General features: G+C 43.6%; 1 protein-coding gene across 15 annotated transcripts in view; it reads right to left on the bottom strand.

Moving 5' to 3' along the window:
• GRK4 (G protein-coupled receptor kinase 4) overlaps nt 1-17,773 on the bottom strand; it is a 103,312-nt gene that overhangs the window by 34,102 nt on the left and 51,437 nt on the right. For all 15 annotated transcript variants that reach the window (XM_047718689.1, XM_047718697.1, XM_047718698.1 and 12 more), the window contains 4 exons: nt 11,281-11,373; nt 10,537-10,600; nt 6,784-6,924; nt 393-583 (listed from right to left, as the gene is read on the bottom strand). In XM_047718689.1, the coding sequence (XP_047574645.1) occupies nt 393-583; nt 6,784-6,924; nt 10,537-10,600; nt 11,281-11,373 (489 nt within the window). The remainder of the gene's footprint in view (nt 1-392; nt 584-6,783; nt 6,925-10,536; nt 10,601-11,280; nt 11,374-17,773) is intronic.

Below are 17,773 nucleotides of genomic sequence, written 5' to 3'. Positions count from 1 at the left end.
GAATTCTAAGATGCAAAATATTAAAATAAAGTATTATTTTGAGACATTTAATTGTTACACTATTTTATTGGAACAGAGCCCAGAGTCCTAAATAGAACTTATTTAGAAATGGGCTCTTCTCATGCTTACATGAATAACACTGCCTATATTTGATCAACTTAACAAATAAAACCGACCTACTAGAGATCAAAGAGAACTAAAATGAAAACCAAGGTCCACTGCTGATTGACCATATTCCCAACAGTGGGAGTGACCAGACCCTATGTATGGCCACCAAGGGCTCCACCACAGCCCTCCTGCCCAGGCACCAGGGTGGCCGGAGGGAGCCCGGTGGGAGCCTCCGGCTCAGGATGAACAGTCTCCCAGGCCCCGGGAGTTCATGCTGTTCTTACCTGTACACAATTCTTTCCCTCTGCAAATCCTCCAAGCCACAGCACAGCTCGGCGGCATAGAAAATAGCTCTCTCCTCATCAAAGCCAGGGTTTCCCAAGTTGTGGATGTGAAACTTCAAGTCCCCTCCATTCATAATGGTTAGCACCAAGCACAAGAAATCTTTGGTTTCGTAAGTGTAGCACAAACTAACCTAAAGACAACAGCATCATAAAAAACAAAGCACAGACACCTGCTCATTCCTTGGTGATTTCCTCTATTTGCGAACATTATTCACATACTCCGTGTTAGGTTTATCACAACACCCGAATCCCATATGCTTCACCGAAATGCATTCCATGCATCTGGGGCTTCTTGGACATTTTAGCTGTCCAAGATCTTACAGAGTTCTATACTGAGAGGAGAGAACTTTCTATAGCTAAGTGGGTAGATGGCAAAACTTCACAAAGACACTTGGGATCATGATTCATCGAAGGTATGCTCTAATTGTTGAGCACTTATGTTCCACACTTCTAGAACACCCACGTTCAGCATACAAGTTAAATTAAAGTTAATACCCCCTCTCCCACAGTGCAAGAGAGGTCTTGCCACTGCACATCCTTCCAACATTTCATGTTGTCAGTCAATGCTGCTGAAGGAATAGTTGTCTCTTATTGTGGTTTTAATGTGCATTTCTCTGTATATACAAATACAGGAGACACTTGTCATACTTTTTCATATATTTATCCATTTGGAACTACTTGTGTGAAATACCTGCCCAAGTTTTTGCCCAATGTTCTGTTGGTTTGTAGGTCAATTTACACACACACACACACACACACACACACACACACACACACACATATCCTGCTGGGATTTTGATTGGGGCTGCATTTAATTCATTTAATCTATTTATCAATTTGGGAAAACAAGTATCTTCATACATCGCATCTCCTAATCCATAAACCTGGTATCCTTCCACTTATTTCATCTTCTTTAATTTCCCATAATGGCATTTTAGATCACGGTGTAGAAGTTTTGAATATTTTTAATATATTTTTGCCTAGATTATGATGTTTCTTGATGCTATTGTAAATGGTATCAATTACAAGTTTTAATTTTCTAAGTATTTGTGACTAGTATTGTATCTAATAACTTGGCTAGATACACAATAAATTATATAAAAAGTGTTGGCCTGTCCCCGTGCATACCATGTTGTGGGCCAGCCAGGGAGGGCTGTGGGAAGGAGGAGGGGATACGAATGACACAGGTTCAGGTCATGACCCATTGATCAACTGTAAACAGAGAGGAAAAAAATATAATCAAGGATGAAGGAAAACTCACAGAGGTAATCAAAAACTACATTCAAATAAAATGGAAATCAACTTTTCAAAACCTATGGGACACAACAAAAGCAGCTCTATGAGAGAAGATCATAACAACACAGGCCTTCCCCAAGAAGTAAGAAAAATGCCAAATAAACAATCTCACTTTATATCTAAAGGAACTAGAAAAAGAACAAAGCCCAAAGTTAGTAGGAGGAGGAAATAATAAAGATCAGAGTGGATATAAATGAAATATAGATTAAAAACAATAGAAAAGATCAATTAAACTAAAGCCTAGTTCTTTGAAAAAATAAAATTAATAAACTTCTAATTAGATTCATCAATAATAAATATATAATTCTTTTAAAAATTAGAAATGAAAGAGAAGTTACAAGTGACACCACAGAAATCCAAAGAATCATAAGAGATCAGTATGAACAATTATACACCAACATACTGGACAACCTAGAAGAAATGGGTAAGTTCCTAGAAACCCAATCTTCTATGACCGAATCACATAAAAACAGAAAATATGAACATACCAATTACAAGTAATGAAACTGAAGCAGTAATTTTAAAACTCCTAAGAAACAAAACCCCAGGACCACATACCAAACATTTATTTTTTTTAAAAGATTTTATTTATGTATTTGACAGAGAGAGAGAGAGATCACAAGTAGGCAGAGAGGAGGGGGAAGCAGGTTCCCCCATAAGCAGAGAGCCTGATGCAGGGCTCGATACCAGGACCCTGAGATCATGACCTGAGCCAAAGGCAGAGGCTTAACCCACTGAGCCACCCAGGCGCCTCCCTACCAAACATTTAAAAAAAGTTAGTACCTATCCTTTCAAACTATTCTAAAAAAGAATTGAAAGAGGAAGGAAGGCTTCCAAATTCATTTTACAAAGCCAGAATCACCCTGATACTGAAACCAGATAAATACACTACAAAAAAAAGAAAATTATAGGCCAGTATCCCCAGTGAACATAGATGTAAAAATCCTCAACAAAATATTACTAAATCCAATTCAAAAATATATTAAAAGGATCAAGTGGGATTTATTCCAGGGGTGCAAGGATGGTTTAACATCCACAAACAGATCAAGGTGGTACACCATATTAACAAAATGAAAGATGAAAATCATATGGTCATCTCAATAGATTCAGAAAAAATTTATGACAAAATTCAGTACCTATTTATGATAAAAACTCTCAATAAAGTGGGTATAGAAAGAACATACCTTAACATAATAAAGGTCATATATGACAAACCCACAGCGAACATTATCCTGAATGGTGAAAAGCTATAAGCTTTTCCTCTAAGGAGCAAGACAGAGATGCCCACTCTTGACGCTTTTACTCAACATAGTATTAAAAGTCCTAGCCATAGCATTTAGGCAAGAAAAAGAAATAAAAGGCATCTAAACTGAAAGGAAGAAGTAAAATTATTTGCAGATGACGTGATGTTATATATAGAAAACCCAAAAGACTCCACCAAAGAGATCTGAGAACTAATTAATGATTTCAGTAAAGTCACAGGGTACAAAATTAATATACAGAAGCAGGTTGTATTTCTATACACTAATAACAAGCTGTCAGAAATAGAAATTAAGAAAACAATCCCAGGGGCACCAGGGTGGCTCAGTCGGTTAAGCACCCAACTCTTGATTTTGGCTCAAGTCATGATCTCACGGGTTGTGGGATCAAGCCCCACATCAGGCTCTGCACTCAGTGGGGAGTCTGCTTGAGATTCTCTCCCTCTGTCCCTCTCCCAGCTCACATGTGCACACTCCCTCTCTCAAATAAATAAACTTACCATAAAAAAAAAAAAAAAATCCAATTTACAATTGTATCAAAGTAATAAAATACATAGGAATAAATTTAGCCAAGGAGGTTAAAGACCTATACTCTGAAAACTATAAGAGACTGATGAAAGAAATTGAAGACAACATAAAAAAACGGTAAGATACACCATCATCACGGATTGGAAAAATTAATATTGTTAAAATGTCCATATTACCCAAAGTAATCTACAGATTCAGTGCAATTCCTCTCAAAATACCAATAGCATTTTTCACAGAACTAGAACAAAAAAATCCTAAAATTTGTATAAAATAACACAAGACTCTGAAGAGCCAAAGCAATCTGCAGAAAAAAGAACAAAGCTGGAGGCATCGTGCTCCCTGATCTCAAACTGTATTACCAAGCTGTAATAATGAAAATAGAATGGTATTGGTATAAAAACAACCACACAGATCAGTGGAATAGAATATAGAGCCCAGTAATAAATGCATATATATACTCTGTTAATATATGACAAAGGAGGCAAGAACATATAACAGGGGAAAGAGAGTCCATTCAATAAATTGTGTTGGGAAAACTGGACAGCCACATGCAGAAGAAGGAAACGGGATCACTACCTTTTACTACACACAAGAATTAACTCAAAATGTATTAAAGACTTGAAAATAACAAGTAAAACCATAAAACTCCTAGAAGAAACCATAGGAAGTAAGTGCTTTGGCATCAGTCTTAGCAATATTTGGGGTGGGGAACACAATCTACTGAGGCAAGAACAACAAAAGCTAAAATAAATGGGATTACAACAAACTAAGAAGCTTCCGCACAGTGAGGGAAACCACCCACAAAATGAAAAGGCCACCTACCGAATGGAAGAATTTGCAAATCACATATCAGATAAGGGGATAATATTAAAAATATATTTTTAAAAACTTACATAAATTAATATGAAAAATAACCTGATGGAAAAATGGGCAAAGGACTTGAATAGATGTTTTTCCAAAGAAGACACACCGATGGCCAACAGGCACATGAAAAGACTCTCAACGTTACTAACCATTAGGGAAAGGCAATTCAAAACCACCATGAGATTTCACTTCACACACGGCTAGCATCAAAAAAACAAGAAATAACAAATGTGGGTAAGGATGTGCAGGAAAAGGAACCCTTGTACACTGTTGATGGAAATGTAAGTTGGTGCAGCCACCATGGAATCCAGTATGGAAGTTGCTCAGAAAAGAAAAACTAGGGGCGCCTAGGGGGCTCAGTTAGTTAAGCATCTGCTTTCAGCTCAGGTCATGATCCCATGCTCCTGGGACTGAGCCCCACATCGGGCTCCCTGCTCGGTGGGAAGTCTGCTTCTCCCTCTCCTCCCTGTTTGTGCTCTCTCTCGCTATCTCTGTCACTATCTGCCTCTCTCTCACAAATCAATAAAATCTTTAAAAAAAAGAAAAAACAGAAATACTCTATGATCCAGCAATTGTACCTCTAGGTGTTTATCCAAAGAAAATGAAAACACTGCGGGTTCCATAGTGTAATGGTTAGCACTCTGGACTCTGAAAATGAAAACACCGATCCAGAGAGGTATCTGCGCTTCTAGGTTCATCGCAGCCTTATTTACAACAGCCAGGACACGGGAGCAACCTCAGTTGCCACCCACAGATGAAAAGATACAGAAGATGTGGTCCATACATACGATGTGATATGACTCAGCCATAAAGAAGGCTGAAATCTTGCCACTTCCAAAACGTGACAGACGTAGTGGGTATGATGCCAAGTGCAATAAGTCAGCCAGAGAAAGACAAATGCCATATACTTTCACTCATATGTGGAATCTTAAAAACAAAACAAACAAATAAACAAAACAGAAACAGACCCTGGCACGGAGAACAAACTTGATTAACAGAGCAGGAGGGGCTGGGGGACAGAAAGGAAGCAGAAGCGATTAAAAGGTACAAACCCCGGGGCGCCTGGCTGGCTCATTCACAAGAGCACGCAACTCGATCTCAGGCTCGTGAGTTCAAGCCCCATGTTGCATGTAGAGATTACTTAAATAAATAAGCAAACTTTAAAAAACAGAGGTACAGACTTCTAGTTATAAAACAAATAAGTCAAGGAGATGTAATGTACAACATAGGAAATACAGTTGATAATATTGGAATAACAGTGTGGTGATAGATGATAACTAGACTTATCACAGGGATCATTTCATAATGCATAAAAATATGGAATCACTATGATGTACACTTGAAATTAACAAGATATTGTCAAGTCAATTATATGTCATTTAGAGGAAAAAAGGATGAAGGAAAATATTTCTAGGTTCCTTGGGACAGGCCAAGAATACAGAAACAAAAATATTTCCTTTAAACAGAATAAACCACTGGTATTATGTCCCTTTCACAAAGGTAGATTATGGATTTCTGTGTTTCAAGGTAGTTACATAAACATATTGGAAAGAACTCCATGATGAGCCAGTTGTATTAAAGATTTTCGTGGAATGCACGAGGAGAGACCTGTCACACCCAGAGGTAAATGTAGAGGACGGCAGTGCAGGCCACTCTGTGCAAAGTCTGTCCCCCAGCGCAAAGCAGCAAACCTCAGTCCTAAGACAGAAGTGATTTGGAGGAAGTAAGCATGACACCACAAGTCCTTTCTTAAGTTTTCTTTCTCTCCCCCTTCACACAGACCCGCCTGTTGACACAGATGCTCTGGGAGACACAAAGTGGGGGACAGTAGCTAAGTTTGGGGATGAACATCACAGCACCTCATGCACAGCATAGGGCATGGGAGAGTCCCGGTTTCACCCCAGCCCTGCTCGTCCGACCCCTGTCTGACACGGTAAAGGTGGGACTTGACGCTCCATACATTTGGGGAACCCTAGCCGAAAGTGAGCAGTACCTTGGGCTGGTGTCAGACTGTGGCCTCACAGATACAAGGACTCAGGACAGTGCCTTCAGGCTCCAGAGACAGTGGTCCCATAGCCCAGGATAAGCACTGCCTCCCGGGAGAGGGGAGGGCCCTGACTGGTAACAGCCTGCTGCAGGGTGTAAGGAGAAGCCCACAGACCAGGCCCCACTGTTTTGTGTGTGTGTTCAGTAAGAAATGGATAGGGAAGAGGCCACCAGCACAACCAGACTGTCCCCGGTCTCCATCCCCACCACCAGCCCAGGCAGCCCAGCCCACACCCCTGCCGGCGTGGAGGCAGTGCCGGTGGGCCCAGTAGCAGGGGTGCCCAGGAAAGCGGTCCTCACCGCGCCATCCCCAGCAAGGACTAAACCCAGATACTCACTACAAATCTGCTATTCACTTTTTCTAGAATTCTCTTTTCGTTGAGAGCCATGGCTTCACCTTTCCTCCTTTTTATTCTTTTTTTCTCTAGCTTCTTACATGCATACATCTTTCCTGTAGCTCGCACTTGACAGGCACAAACCTAGTTTTTAAAAAAGTGGAAAAAAGGTTTCTACACACCTGCCACCTCTTAGGCTGCCGCCACCACCACTACCACCAGCAACCAAACCCCGTTTCTCCAGGATCAGCCCCACGGGTGAAGAGTCACAAGGGGCTAGTGGACTGGACAGGGGAGGAGGGGGTCACGCTCTGCCTGCTGCTCACAGGTGACACAGCATGATGGGTCAGCCAGGGTCTCCCTGGGTCCTTCAGTCCTTGCACAAGGCCACAGTGTTCAAAACTAAACTGATTCCTCTTTCTTTTAAAAAGTTTAAGAATATAAGAAAAGATATTGCATAGGATTCATAAACTTTCATGCTTAGTTATTAAAATACTATTTACACATCACTTACCTTCCCATTAGGAAAGAATGTCCAAAATCACAGAATTGGAGATGGGGCTATCATGAGCTCCCAAGTAGCTATCCCATAGTTTCTGGGCTGTCAACATGGGGCTACCTTGTTTCCTTTGACTCCCATCCACTGCCCGAGCACCCATACACACAGATACACACACCACACACCTACACACACCTGCCACACACATACCGCACAAACACTCACCACACGCACCTCAGACATACCCACCGCGCACACACACACGCACACACTCCCCACACACACTTACCGCATACCACAGGCATGTACACACCTCACACACATAACACATGTACATACCACACATACACAGATATAGTCTCCTTATAAGCAAACGTGAAACATGTATCATTTTAATCCATCAATAACATGATCTTGATAAAATGTAAAGTTCATTGTGGAAAATACTGGAAGTACTAGTAAGAACAATGATAAAACTCACTGGAATTCCAAGCTAACCGTGTAGCCATGTGAGTCCTCCTGAATTTTGGGTGGGGAACCTGACCTTATATTATAGAATAGAAAATATTTTATAATCTCCTGTTTTCATCTTACAGTGTGACTGTTTTCTCATCATTAAAGTTCTCCCAATATCTGACTTCTCCAAAATTTATTTACTCACTTTCTCACCATTAAGTCTTGGCACATTAATCTTGGTATATCTCTTTATCACAGATTCTTTTTTTTTTTTTTAAGATTTTATTTATTTATTTGACAGACAGAGATCACAAGTAGGCAGAGGGGCAGGCAGAGAGAGGAGGAAGCAGGCCCCCTGCTGAGCAGAGAGTCCGACTTGGGGTTTGATCCCAGGACCCTGGGATCATGACCTGAGCCGAAGCCAGAGGCTTTAACCCACTGAGCCACCCAGGCACCCCTATCACAGATTCTTTTAAGTGGAATTGCCAAGTCAAAGAAAGAGAAGGGAAAAGAAGTAAGAAGGCCGTACTCTCATCTGGACACGAAGACCCATTCGCTGCTCCACCAGCCAGGGCAGCAGGGATCATGTCCCTGTCATGAGGAGGAGGAAATGGGGAGGCTGCAGTCACACAGCAGGAATTAAGCCCAGCTGCTGCCCACGAGTCCTCTCCATGGCTCTGTGCTGCCTCTGTGGCCATGCATGCAGAGACACCACCAACTCTCTACCCTCGGTGCCGCCGCAGGACCCCACAAATCTATTCTGGGGGACTTGAAGCCTATGGGAAAGCACTGTGGTCAATAAAGTAAGACCAAAATGTTTGTCCTTGCAAACCCACTGGAAGAGGTGTTAGCATTTGGGAAAAGTAAATCCACCACTGGAAAGGCCTTGAGGCTGTCTGCATTAGGGTCACAGGGCTTCCTCTGACAGGGACACACAATGGAAACGGACTATTTGCTCCCCCACAGACTCAGTGTAACAAATGGCACGTCCAGAACAGGTCTGTGAAAAACCAGAACTATGTATCCATCTGTACAATCTTCTGTGTGGAAATACAAGTAAATGTGTTAAAAAAATAATCTATAAATATAAATATACCAAGTCTTTCACAACAGTTAAAATTCGCTAACCCGTTACTACTACGTCCGTGGCTAAAACCGCCATGTGGCTCTAACTAGAGCTACATTCTTTTGTAGACACAAGAGCTCAGACCATCCTCTGTTCTTGGACAGAATCTGAGTTCCACACTCAGGCATCACAAAAGGCAGACTAGCACGAATTAAAAAGCACGAGTAAATTGTCTGCTTGAGGAGGTATTCAAGCAGAGGATGCATTTCTTACAGAATCTCTGGCCTGGAACGGTTACAGCAAGCGTGTAGACAGCTCACTGGAAATGCTCCAACAGGTCTCCAGAACTGTGTCCCAGGCACAACACCGCTCTTCTTCCCCTGAGGTAATGTGACGTGAGCCGATATCTTGCCACAGCCTAGCCCGGATGGAGGACAGGCCTCCCTTGTGGGATGAGGCCTCTTAGGTCTGCTGCCTAATGCACGTTGAGGGATCTCTGAGGCTTTGGTTTAGGCCTTCCCTGGGAATTTGGGAGCATGGGTGATTTCAGTCATAAGCCGGCAGTTTAACTTGCTTCTGACCACACATGCAGCTTAGGTTCCCAGCGGCTGTCCCTGCTCTAGGGAGTTACAAATGCTGGAACTGAATATGAGCACTCCAGATAATGAATGAGGCAATTAACACCTCTTTTAATGACCTAACCAGAACTGTGTGTGATTCCTTGTCCTCCCTGCACAACAGTCTCTATCTAGGAGGGCCATCATACTGGATCATCTACCAACCAACCATCTACCACCAACTACCTAAGTAGTTTTCTTAACATTTTCCTAAATTTACACATTTTCTAGTATCTTTTGATATAGGTGTGGAAGCACATACATGTCCACATAGAGTTGAGATCAATAAGCACATTCAATAAAGTACTCTGTACTACATCAGCTTTTAGGCTAGTTTTAAATTACGGAAATAGAGCAACAGAAATTCAACAATCAAAAGAAATGAAATCTTGCCATTTGCAATGATGTGGATGGAACTAGAGGGTATGTTATGCTGAGCAAAATAAGCCATCAGAGAAAGACAATTATCATATGATCTCCCCGAAATGAGGAATTTGAGAGGCAAAGTGGGGGGTTAGGGGGGTAGGGAAGGAAAAAATGAAACAAGATGGGATCAGGAGGGAGAAAAATTCATAAGACACTCTTAATCTCACAAAACAAACTGAGGGTAGCCAGGGGAGGGGGTGTAAAGAGGGTGGTTGGGTTATGGACACTGCGGAGCATATGTGATATGGTGAGTTCTGTGAAGCATGTAAGCCTGATGATTCACAAACCTATACCCTTGGGGCAAATAATACATTATATGTTAATTTAAAAAATTAAAAAATAAAGAAATTCGGCAATATGGAAAGAAACATCTTTTCCATCAAGACAAACTGAGCTTGAATGTCAAATAATCGGATGCGGGGAAATAACTTTTTAAGAAACATATAGTGAAAGAAAAAAATCACGAAGATGGTGATTTTTTTCTTTCCAGATCTCTGAATCTTCTAAAAGCAGGTAGCAAAGTACTTTTGTTTGAAGTTTCAATCTTAATTCTTGTGATTGGCTAAATCAGTCCCAAAATACACAGTAAGGAAATAAAGGTATTGGTAAAGCTGACACATTCATGTCTCTCAAGTACCTTGCTGTTTTACTTTTCTAGAAGTATTGCTTATAGCTAGTCCCGTATTACTTACCTCACCAAATCCGCCTTTTCCTAGAACTCTGTAATGTCTAAATGTGTCCTTTGTTACTGGTTGCCTAATTAATTAAAAAAAAAAAAAGCTTCAGCTTCAGGTGTCACATCACAATGTTATTTTAAAGCCAAAAGCCAACCTAGTTCCTGTCCTGGCCTTCCTTATGACACTGTGCTGTTCAAAGGGAGTGTCTGAAGCAAGGGTTCCCTCGGGTGGGACTCCTTCCATTACATTAAGAGAACTAAGCAGGGGCACCTGGGTGGCTGAGTGGGTTAAAGCCTCTGCCTTCGGCTCAGGTCATGATCTCAGGGTCCTGGGATCAAGGCCTGCATCAGGCTCTCTGCTCAGCAGGGAGCCTGCTTCCCTTCCCCTCTCTCTGCCTGCTTCTCTATCTCCTCTGTTTTCAGGGACCTGATGCTCATGAAGGTCAAGTCCCTTGACTGAGTCTATGCAGCTAGTCCTGCAAGACCGAACAAGTGCGCTTCAGGTTCTATTTCTGTGAATCTAGGATATGTTTTATTTTCTAACTACTGTGTCCATAGGGCTGACTGTCATTTTAAAAGGAGAGAAAAGAGTCAACTAAATCAGAAGAAATTACATAACACATATTAATAATTTCTGTGCAATACCATATCCAGCCCAAGATTTCCAATATTATCTTGAGAGATGGAAAAGTATACATTAATCAGTATATATTGTGAGAAGTTACTACTTGTTTTTGTTGAATTTTAAATCAGAACATACCTTTCCAACCATTTCCACTGTAGAAATCGAGAAAAATATGAGCTTTCTTTGTATGCTTCAAATGGTTCTCCACTTAAGTAGTTATGGACAATTCTAGAAAAAGATTTTACGTAATTATATACATTTATTGCATTACAATATGAAAATAACTGTGTTTCAGAATATTCATCAACACTGGGCATGGGAAGTCAATCATTTTACATAATTAAATACATCAAATTCTGCAATTATAGAATTCCACACTCATTTCTGATGTTATCAGTAAAAATACGAAGGCAAGAATTCAAAAGAAATGAAATTGTTTACCCTTCCAAAGTCAAAGTTTCTTTTTATATATATGTATTCAAGGTGTATGTGTGTGTGTGTGTGTGTGTGCGCACACATGCATCCAAGCACCTGTGTTTCAGTAGGTATGGTAAACATTTGGTATGTAAGATTAGAATGAGTATCTAAATGATTCTAATAGTCATATTGTAGAAAATGTTAATATGTGACAGAACCTTTTTTTAACATTGAGACTAAAGTACCCAATGAACTATGTTTTTATTTTTTTTTTAAGATTTTATTTATTTGACAGAGAGCGATCACAAGTAGACGGAGAGGCAGGCAGAGAAGGGAAGCAGGCTCCCCACCGAGCAGAAAGCCTGATGTGGGACTCGATCCCAGGACCCTGAGATCATGATCTGAGCCAAAGGCAGAGGCTTTAACCCACTAAGCCACCCAGGCACCCTCCAATGAACTATTTTATGCTATATATTTCCAGAAGAAATTTTAACAATTAGCCATGCTCCTAAAGTTTTATTTAGAATTTTATAAAATTTATACAATTTTATATTATTACAAAATGTATACAATTTTATATTATTATTGTATTATATACAGATATTATTTCATATCTATTACAAAAGTAATACAATTCTTATCTGTAGAGTAGGTAAGGGACAGAATGTAGTTTATTATTTAAAACAGTTCATTAGGGGCGCCTGGGTGGCTCAGTGCCTGGCATGCCCAGAACACCTACCCTGAGAGAGGATTATACTCGGGACACTTTGGTGAAGGTGATGTCTGCGTTGAATAGAAGTCACCCAGATGAAGGAAGAAGGAAAGGATCTCCCAAGCATGGACAAAAACCCAAATGGGTAAAGATCATAGTTTTCATGGGGAGCTGCTACTAGGCCAGTATCTCAAGAGACTTGGGAATAATTCCAGCATTTTTACTGACTGTTAGAATTCTTAGCAAGCCACTTGATTTTACTTTATTTGTTAAAGGAGGTTATTAAAAAATTCTTGGCCTAACTAATATTATAGCACAGTGATCCTCAAAACGTGTTCTAAGGATTCCTATGGATTTGGGGGGTGGGGTTAACAATGTAACTATATTTGTAATCATGCTAAGACATCATGTGCCTTTAAAAACCAAAAACCTCGGGACGCCTGGGTGGCTCAGTTGGTTAAGCGGCTGCCTTCGGCTCAGGTCATGATCCCAGCGTCCTGGGATCGAGTCCCACATTGGGCTCCTTGCTCGGCGGGGAGCCTGCTTCTCCCTCTGCCTCTGCCTAGCACTCTGTCTGTCTGTGCTCATGCTCTCTCTCTCTAACAAATAAATAAATAAAATCTTAAAAAAAAAAAAAAAAAAACAAAAACCTCGTTTTCACAGAGGGGTTTTCCAGAAGCATAAGACATGTGACGTCATTGCTCTGATGGCTAGTGGAAGGTTTGTGTCTTCTTTTTAAAAATGTAAGCCAGGGGCACCTGGGTGGCTCAGTGGGTTAAGCCTCTGCCTTCAGCTCAGGTCATGATCTCAGGGTCCTGGGATCGAGCCCCGAGTCGGGCTCTCTGCTCTGCAGGGAGCCTGCTTCCTCCTCTCTCTCTCTCTGCTTGCCTCTCTGCCTACTTGTGATTTCTATCAAGGAAATAAATTAAAAAATCTTAAAAAAAAAAATAAAAATAAAAATGTAAGCCAAGGGGCGCCTGGGTGGCTCAGTGGTCCTGGGATCGAGTCCCACATCGGGCTCTCTGCTCAGCAGGGAGCCTGCTTCCCTCCCTCTCTCTGCCTGCCTCTCTGTCTACTTGTGATCTCTCTCTGTGTCAAATAAATAAATAAAATCTTTAAAAAAATAAAAAAAATAAATAAATAAAAAATAAAAATGTAAGCCAAAGGGGTGCCTGGGTGACTCTTTGGGTTAAGTCTATGCCTTTGGCTCAGGTCCTGGTCTCAGGGTCCTGGGAGCGAGTCCCACATTGGACTCTCTGCACAGCAGGGAGCCTGCTTCCCCCTTTTTTCTAGCTGCCTGCCTCTCTGCCTGCTTGTGATCTGTCTGGTAAAAAATTTAAAAAAAATTTTTTTAAAGATTTTATTTATTTATTTGACAGACAGAGATCACAAGTAGGCAGAGAGGCAGGCAGAGAGAGATGGGGAAGCAGGCTCCCCGCTGAGCAGAGAGCCCGATGTAGGGCTTGATCCCAGGACCCCAGGACCAAGACCTGAGCCGAGGGCAGAGGCCTTAACCCACTGAGCCACCCGGGCGCCCCTGCACATACCTTTTTAAAAAGATTTTATTTATTTATTTGTTTGTTTGAGAGAGAGGGATAAGCAGACAGTGCTGAGCCCCATCCTGAGGCTCCCCACTAAGGCAGCTATGCTGCCTCTCACTACAGCTTCTTTCGGAAAACAGCAGGGAGTCTAAAGGAAAACATTTATGTTCATTATCCGGCATCAGTACTCTGGAATCCAAAGTGAGGAAGAAGGCTTTCGGGGCAAGGAAGGTTTACAATACAGAAATGAGCCAGAACAGCAGGGAACTCTGTAAGTCCTCGTTCCTGCAGCGGATCGTGCTAAGGTCCCTGTTAGCCAGAGCCTGGCAAAGCAGTTGGCCAGTGACAGGCACTGAGTAAGAATACAAGGAATAAACCGCCATCAGTCAGGTGAGCTAATCAAAACAGACTGAGGACTAAGAACTAAAACTTATTTAAATATGAGTGACTTTTAAGTCCCTATCTTGAAGTGGATACACAGAGCAAGAGCCAGACCTGTGGGCAGTCTGACATGGTCATGTATACCACCCCGTTCTTGAACAACAGGATGGAACTGGAAAAGTGCCTAATCAGAAGGTTAAAAATACGAACAGATTTGGTGAACAGACGTTATCAGTGAAGAACCTAAGGCTAGACGTAAAAAGAGAAATCAGGAAACCAGCTTGCAAGTGCTAGGAAGTGAAATGTCGTCCACACTAGAGAGCTGGATCCCAGCGACAGCACAGGGAGCTGTGTGCGGACACAAAGCCCAGACCTAGGGGCGGGAAGGGACCCTTCTGCCCTGCGGCCTGGCCAGCCCTCTAAGCAGCGTGACTTCCCCCGCACGACCTCAGGGGCTTGCAGACATCAGTCTTTGTTACTCATGGTGTGTACTTTCCACAGCTGAAAATGAGATGTGTGTATTCCCTGGCACGTGGGTGCCTGGCTTTCGGAATGGTGAATCACGATGATGTGTGCTGCGGACTGAGTGGGTGTCCCCCCAGAAGTCCTAGGTTGAAACCTAAACCCCAGGGTGATGGTATTTGGAAGGTGGAGCCTCTCTGAATGGATTTAGATTTGGGCTCTTATGAAAGAGGCCCCAGAGAGCTCCCTGGCCCCTCCTGCCACATAAGGCCACAGAATGCTGAAGAGGGGCCTCCCCAGAGCTGGACCATGCTGGCGCCCTGGCCATGGGCTTCCAGCCTGCAGGGCTATGGGAGACAGATGCCTCCCTGTCTGTGGTATCTGCTACAGCAGCCAGACAGACTGAAACAATGTGCTTCTGGCAGTGACCTTGAAAAGGCCAATGACAGATGGCCTGCCTTGCCCCAGTGAAGCTGCTCCTGGAGGAGGTCCTGCTCTGCTGCCTGTGAGTATGTCAGCACAGGGGACTGTCTCCAGCCTGTGGCTGTCCCCTTCCATCCTGCTCCTGTCTCTAGGGTGTCTTCCAGGGATTGGGCCAGACTCTCAGCCCAGGATAGCTTCACTGAGGCTCTGCCCTACTCCCGTCATCCTCAGGAAACATGGAAGGGGCAGTGCTGCCACACACTGCCTATGAAGAGGCACAGCCACGCGGAAATGACTGACGATGACCTGAGATGTGGCACAGGGGCGGCCTGGCTGCTGGCACCCTGTCTCAGAGCACAGGGGACATACCCTCCACTCCACAGCTGCTGATCTGTACACAAGGGAGACACACACCTCTGAAACAAGATGCAGTTCTTTGTTAATTCTAAATCACAAAGGAATACTCTGGGCGGCACAGAGTGACTGATCACAACCATGTATTCTTCCAGCTGACGACGCCCACTGTTGTGCACAGGAGGGGAGAAACTAAGGTGTTGGAGCCAGACAGGCCTACGCCCACACTGTGGATGTGCCCCACACAGGTGTCCCCCCTAGGAGACACCACCACAAGGGCCTATGGGATCTGGCGCTCTTTCCCGTGTCTACAAACTAACACCAACATCCGAGAGGGCAAAATCACAGTATCTGAAGTGACTACTTAGGAATTCTTAGATTTTTTTTTCTAGCAGTTTCTGCAAAATGAAAATGGAACCAAAAAGTGGGATCTTAGCAAAAGTGGCATGCAAACCAGGTTGGTGACGGCCCTTCTCGGGGAATGCATCCATGGGTGGATGTTGGCTGCTCTGTCCTCAAACAGCCTGCCTCCTACCAGCTGAAAGGCCTGGGGCAGGTTACCAAACCTCTCTGGCCTCCATCCCCCAAGCTGCCGAAGGATAACAGGCACGGCCACTTCCTGGTCACTAGGAGGAGTAACTCAGTTCCTAAGCCTCCCTGTCCGTTGTTACCGTGGCAGGTCTCTCACCGCACAGGTACAGAAAGGAGCTCAGGATGTGTGCACACCAGGGAGAGGACTTGGAAGAGCAAAGGCATGCGCTCAAAGATTGGCCCCTTCCAGTTTCGCAAATGGCTCACGTGAAGCCAAGGAGAATTCTGATTCTTTTATTTTTTTATCATCTTTTTTTTAACTATAAGTCCAGTATAGTTAATGTATTTACTTCTCACGACCAAACCCCAGGACTAAAGTCATCAGAGACCCGAGGCCATGCCTGTCTGCTCTACCAGAGAAGCGGTCAAACAAGCAACGCCTTCTCGCAAAGGAGGCCCATGGCACAAACCTTAATATTCCATTCATGGGAATACCCAACAAGAACCAGTAAAAGTTGACTGGAGATTACCAGCCTCAGAGAACAGCTCATCTTGTCCATTTTCAGAGAAGGAGGCTGCTGGCAGCCAGAGAGGAGGGCTCTAGTCCAATACCGCCCAACTGCCCAGTAGAAAGACAGGTTAAAACCGTTTATCTAGGGCGTGTGGAGCTGGTCATTTGACATCCTCACTAAGGGAATGAGCATCTTGCCCATGCTATAGCTAGCTCCAGACACTCCCGGTGCACAGGCCAGGTGAGCCATTCCCTGCCACAAGTGAGCTGCATGAAGACAGGAATTATCTGTAGTGTTTGCCCATCATCCCAAGCTCTTAGGACAGTGCTTAGCACATAACGGGCCCTCAGGATTACTTGTTCAATGAATGAATGAATTCAAATCTCTGTGTCCTAGTGTCCTGAAACATCAAGATCAGACCATGTGCTTAAGACCTCCTTGGGCATTAAATATAAACAGGAAAGAGCTTTAAAAGTACTAGCGTATGAGTCAAAATGTAATTCCTGCTCTTGGTCCCTAAATGGGCCTCTCTCCCCATGCACCGCAGCTACTACAAACACCTCTGTTCTCCCGAAGCCTCCCACCCTATCCCTGTCCCCGCTGGACCCCGCCCTTGGCCTCTTCAGAACAGGGATGTGACCTCTTGTGCCACTGTCACTCTGTCTGGCATCTGTCCCCTCCCTCCAGTACAGGGCCCCAAGCTGGAACTGCACTGGGGGAGGGAGGGGACAGAACCAGGCAGTAGAAGCAGAGGGATGCAGAGGGGGAGAAGTAGAGGGGGCTGTGCCTATTTGCTCTCAGTGCACTCCTCTCTTCAATCCCCACTCTGTGCATATGCCCAGGTCTTGCCTCCACCCCCACGGCCTTGGTCACATCTGCACAGGGGCTATGACCCCAGATCCTGCCTCCTGTTCCTCACCAGGAACACCCCAGTTGCAGCTGCTGACGTCTCAGCTCTGCTTGATGTCCAGAAAAGAACTCAAATTCAAATGTGTCCCCAAAGAAACTGTATTGTCCTCCCTAGCCCAGCAGCCTCACAGATTTCTCTGAAATCCATCTATCTCCATGATGACTGTCACTAGGCAGGCCGCCATCACCTGAACAACTGCCACAGTGAAATGGGTCACTCTAATTGCTCTCCCTGGCTCCCTGGGCCTCCATTCCTCTTCTGTCAAATGAGGGTTGACCTCTAGAAGGTCATGTGAGGACTCCTGTGTGAACACTTGCCAAGTGACAGAAAGGGCACCTGGGAATAAGGACCAGGGAGAGGGAACCATAAGGACCCTTCCCTGGCC

The sequence above is a fragment of the Lutra lutra genome, chromosome 2, assembly GCF_902655055.1.
Source record: "Lutra lutra chromosome 2, mLutLut1.2, whole genome shotgun sequence".
Classification (NCBI taxonomy): Eukaryota; Metazoa; Chordata; class Mammalia; order Carnivora; family Mustelidae; genus Lutra; species Lutra lutra.
Note: the sequence above shows the minus strand (reverse complement) of the source record. Positions and strands in the feature narration are given on the sequence as shown.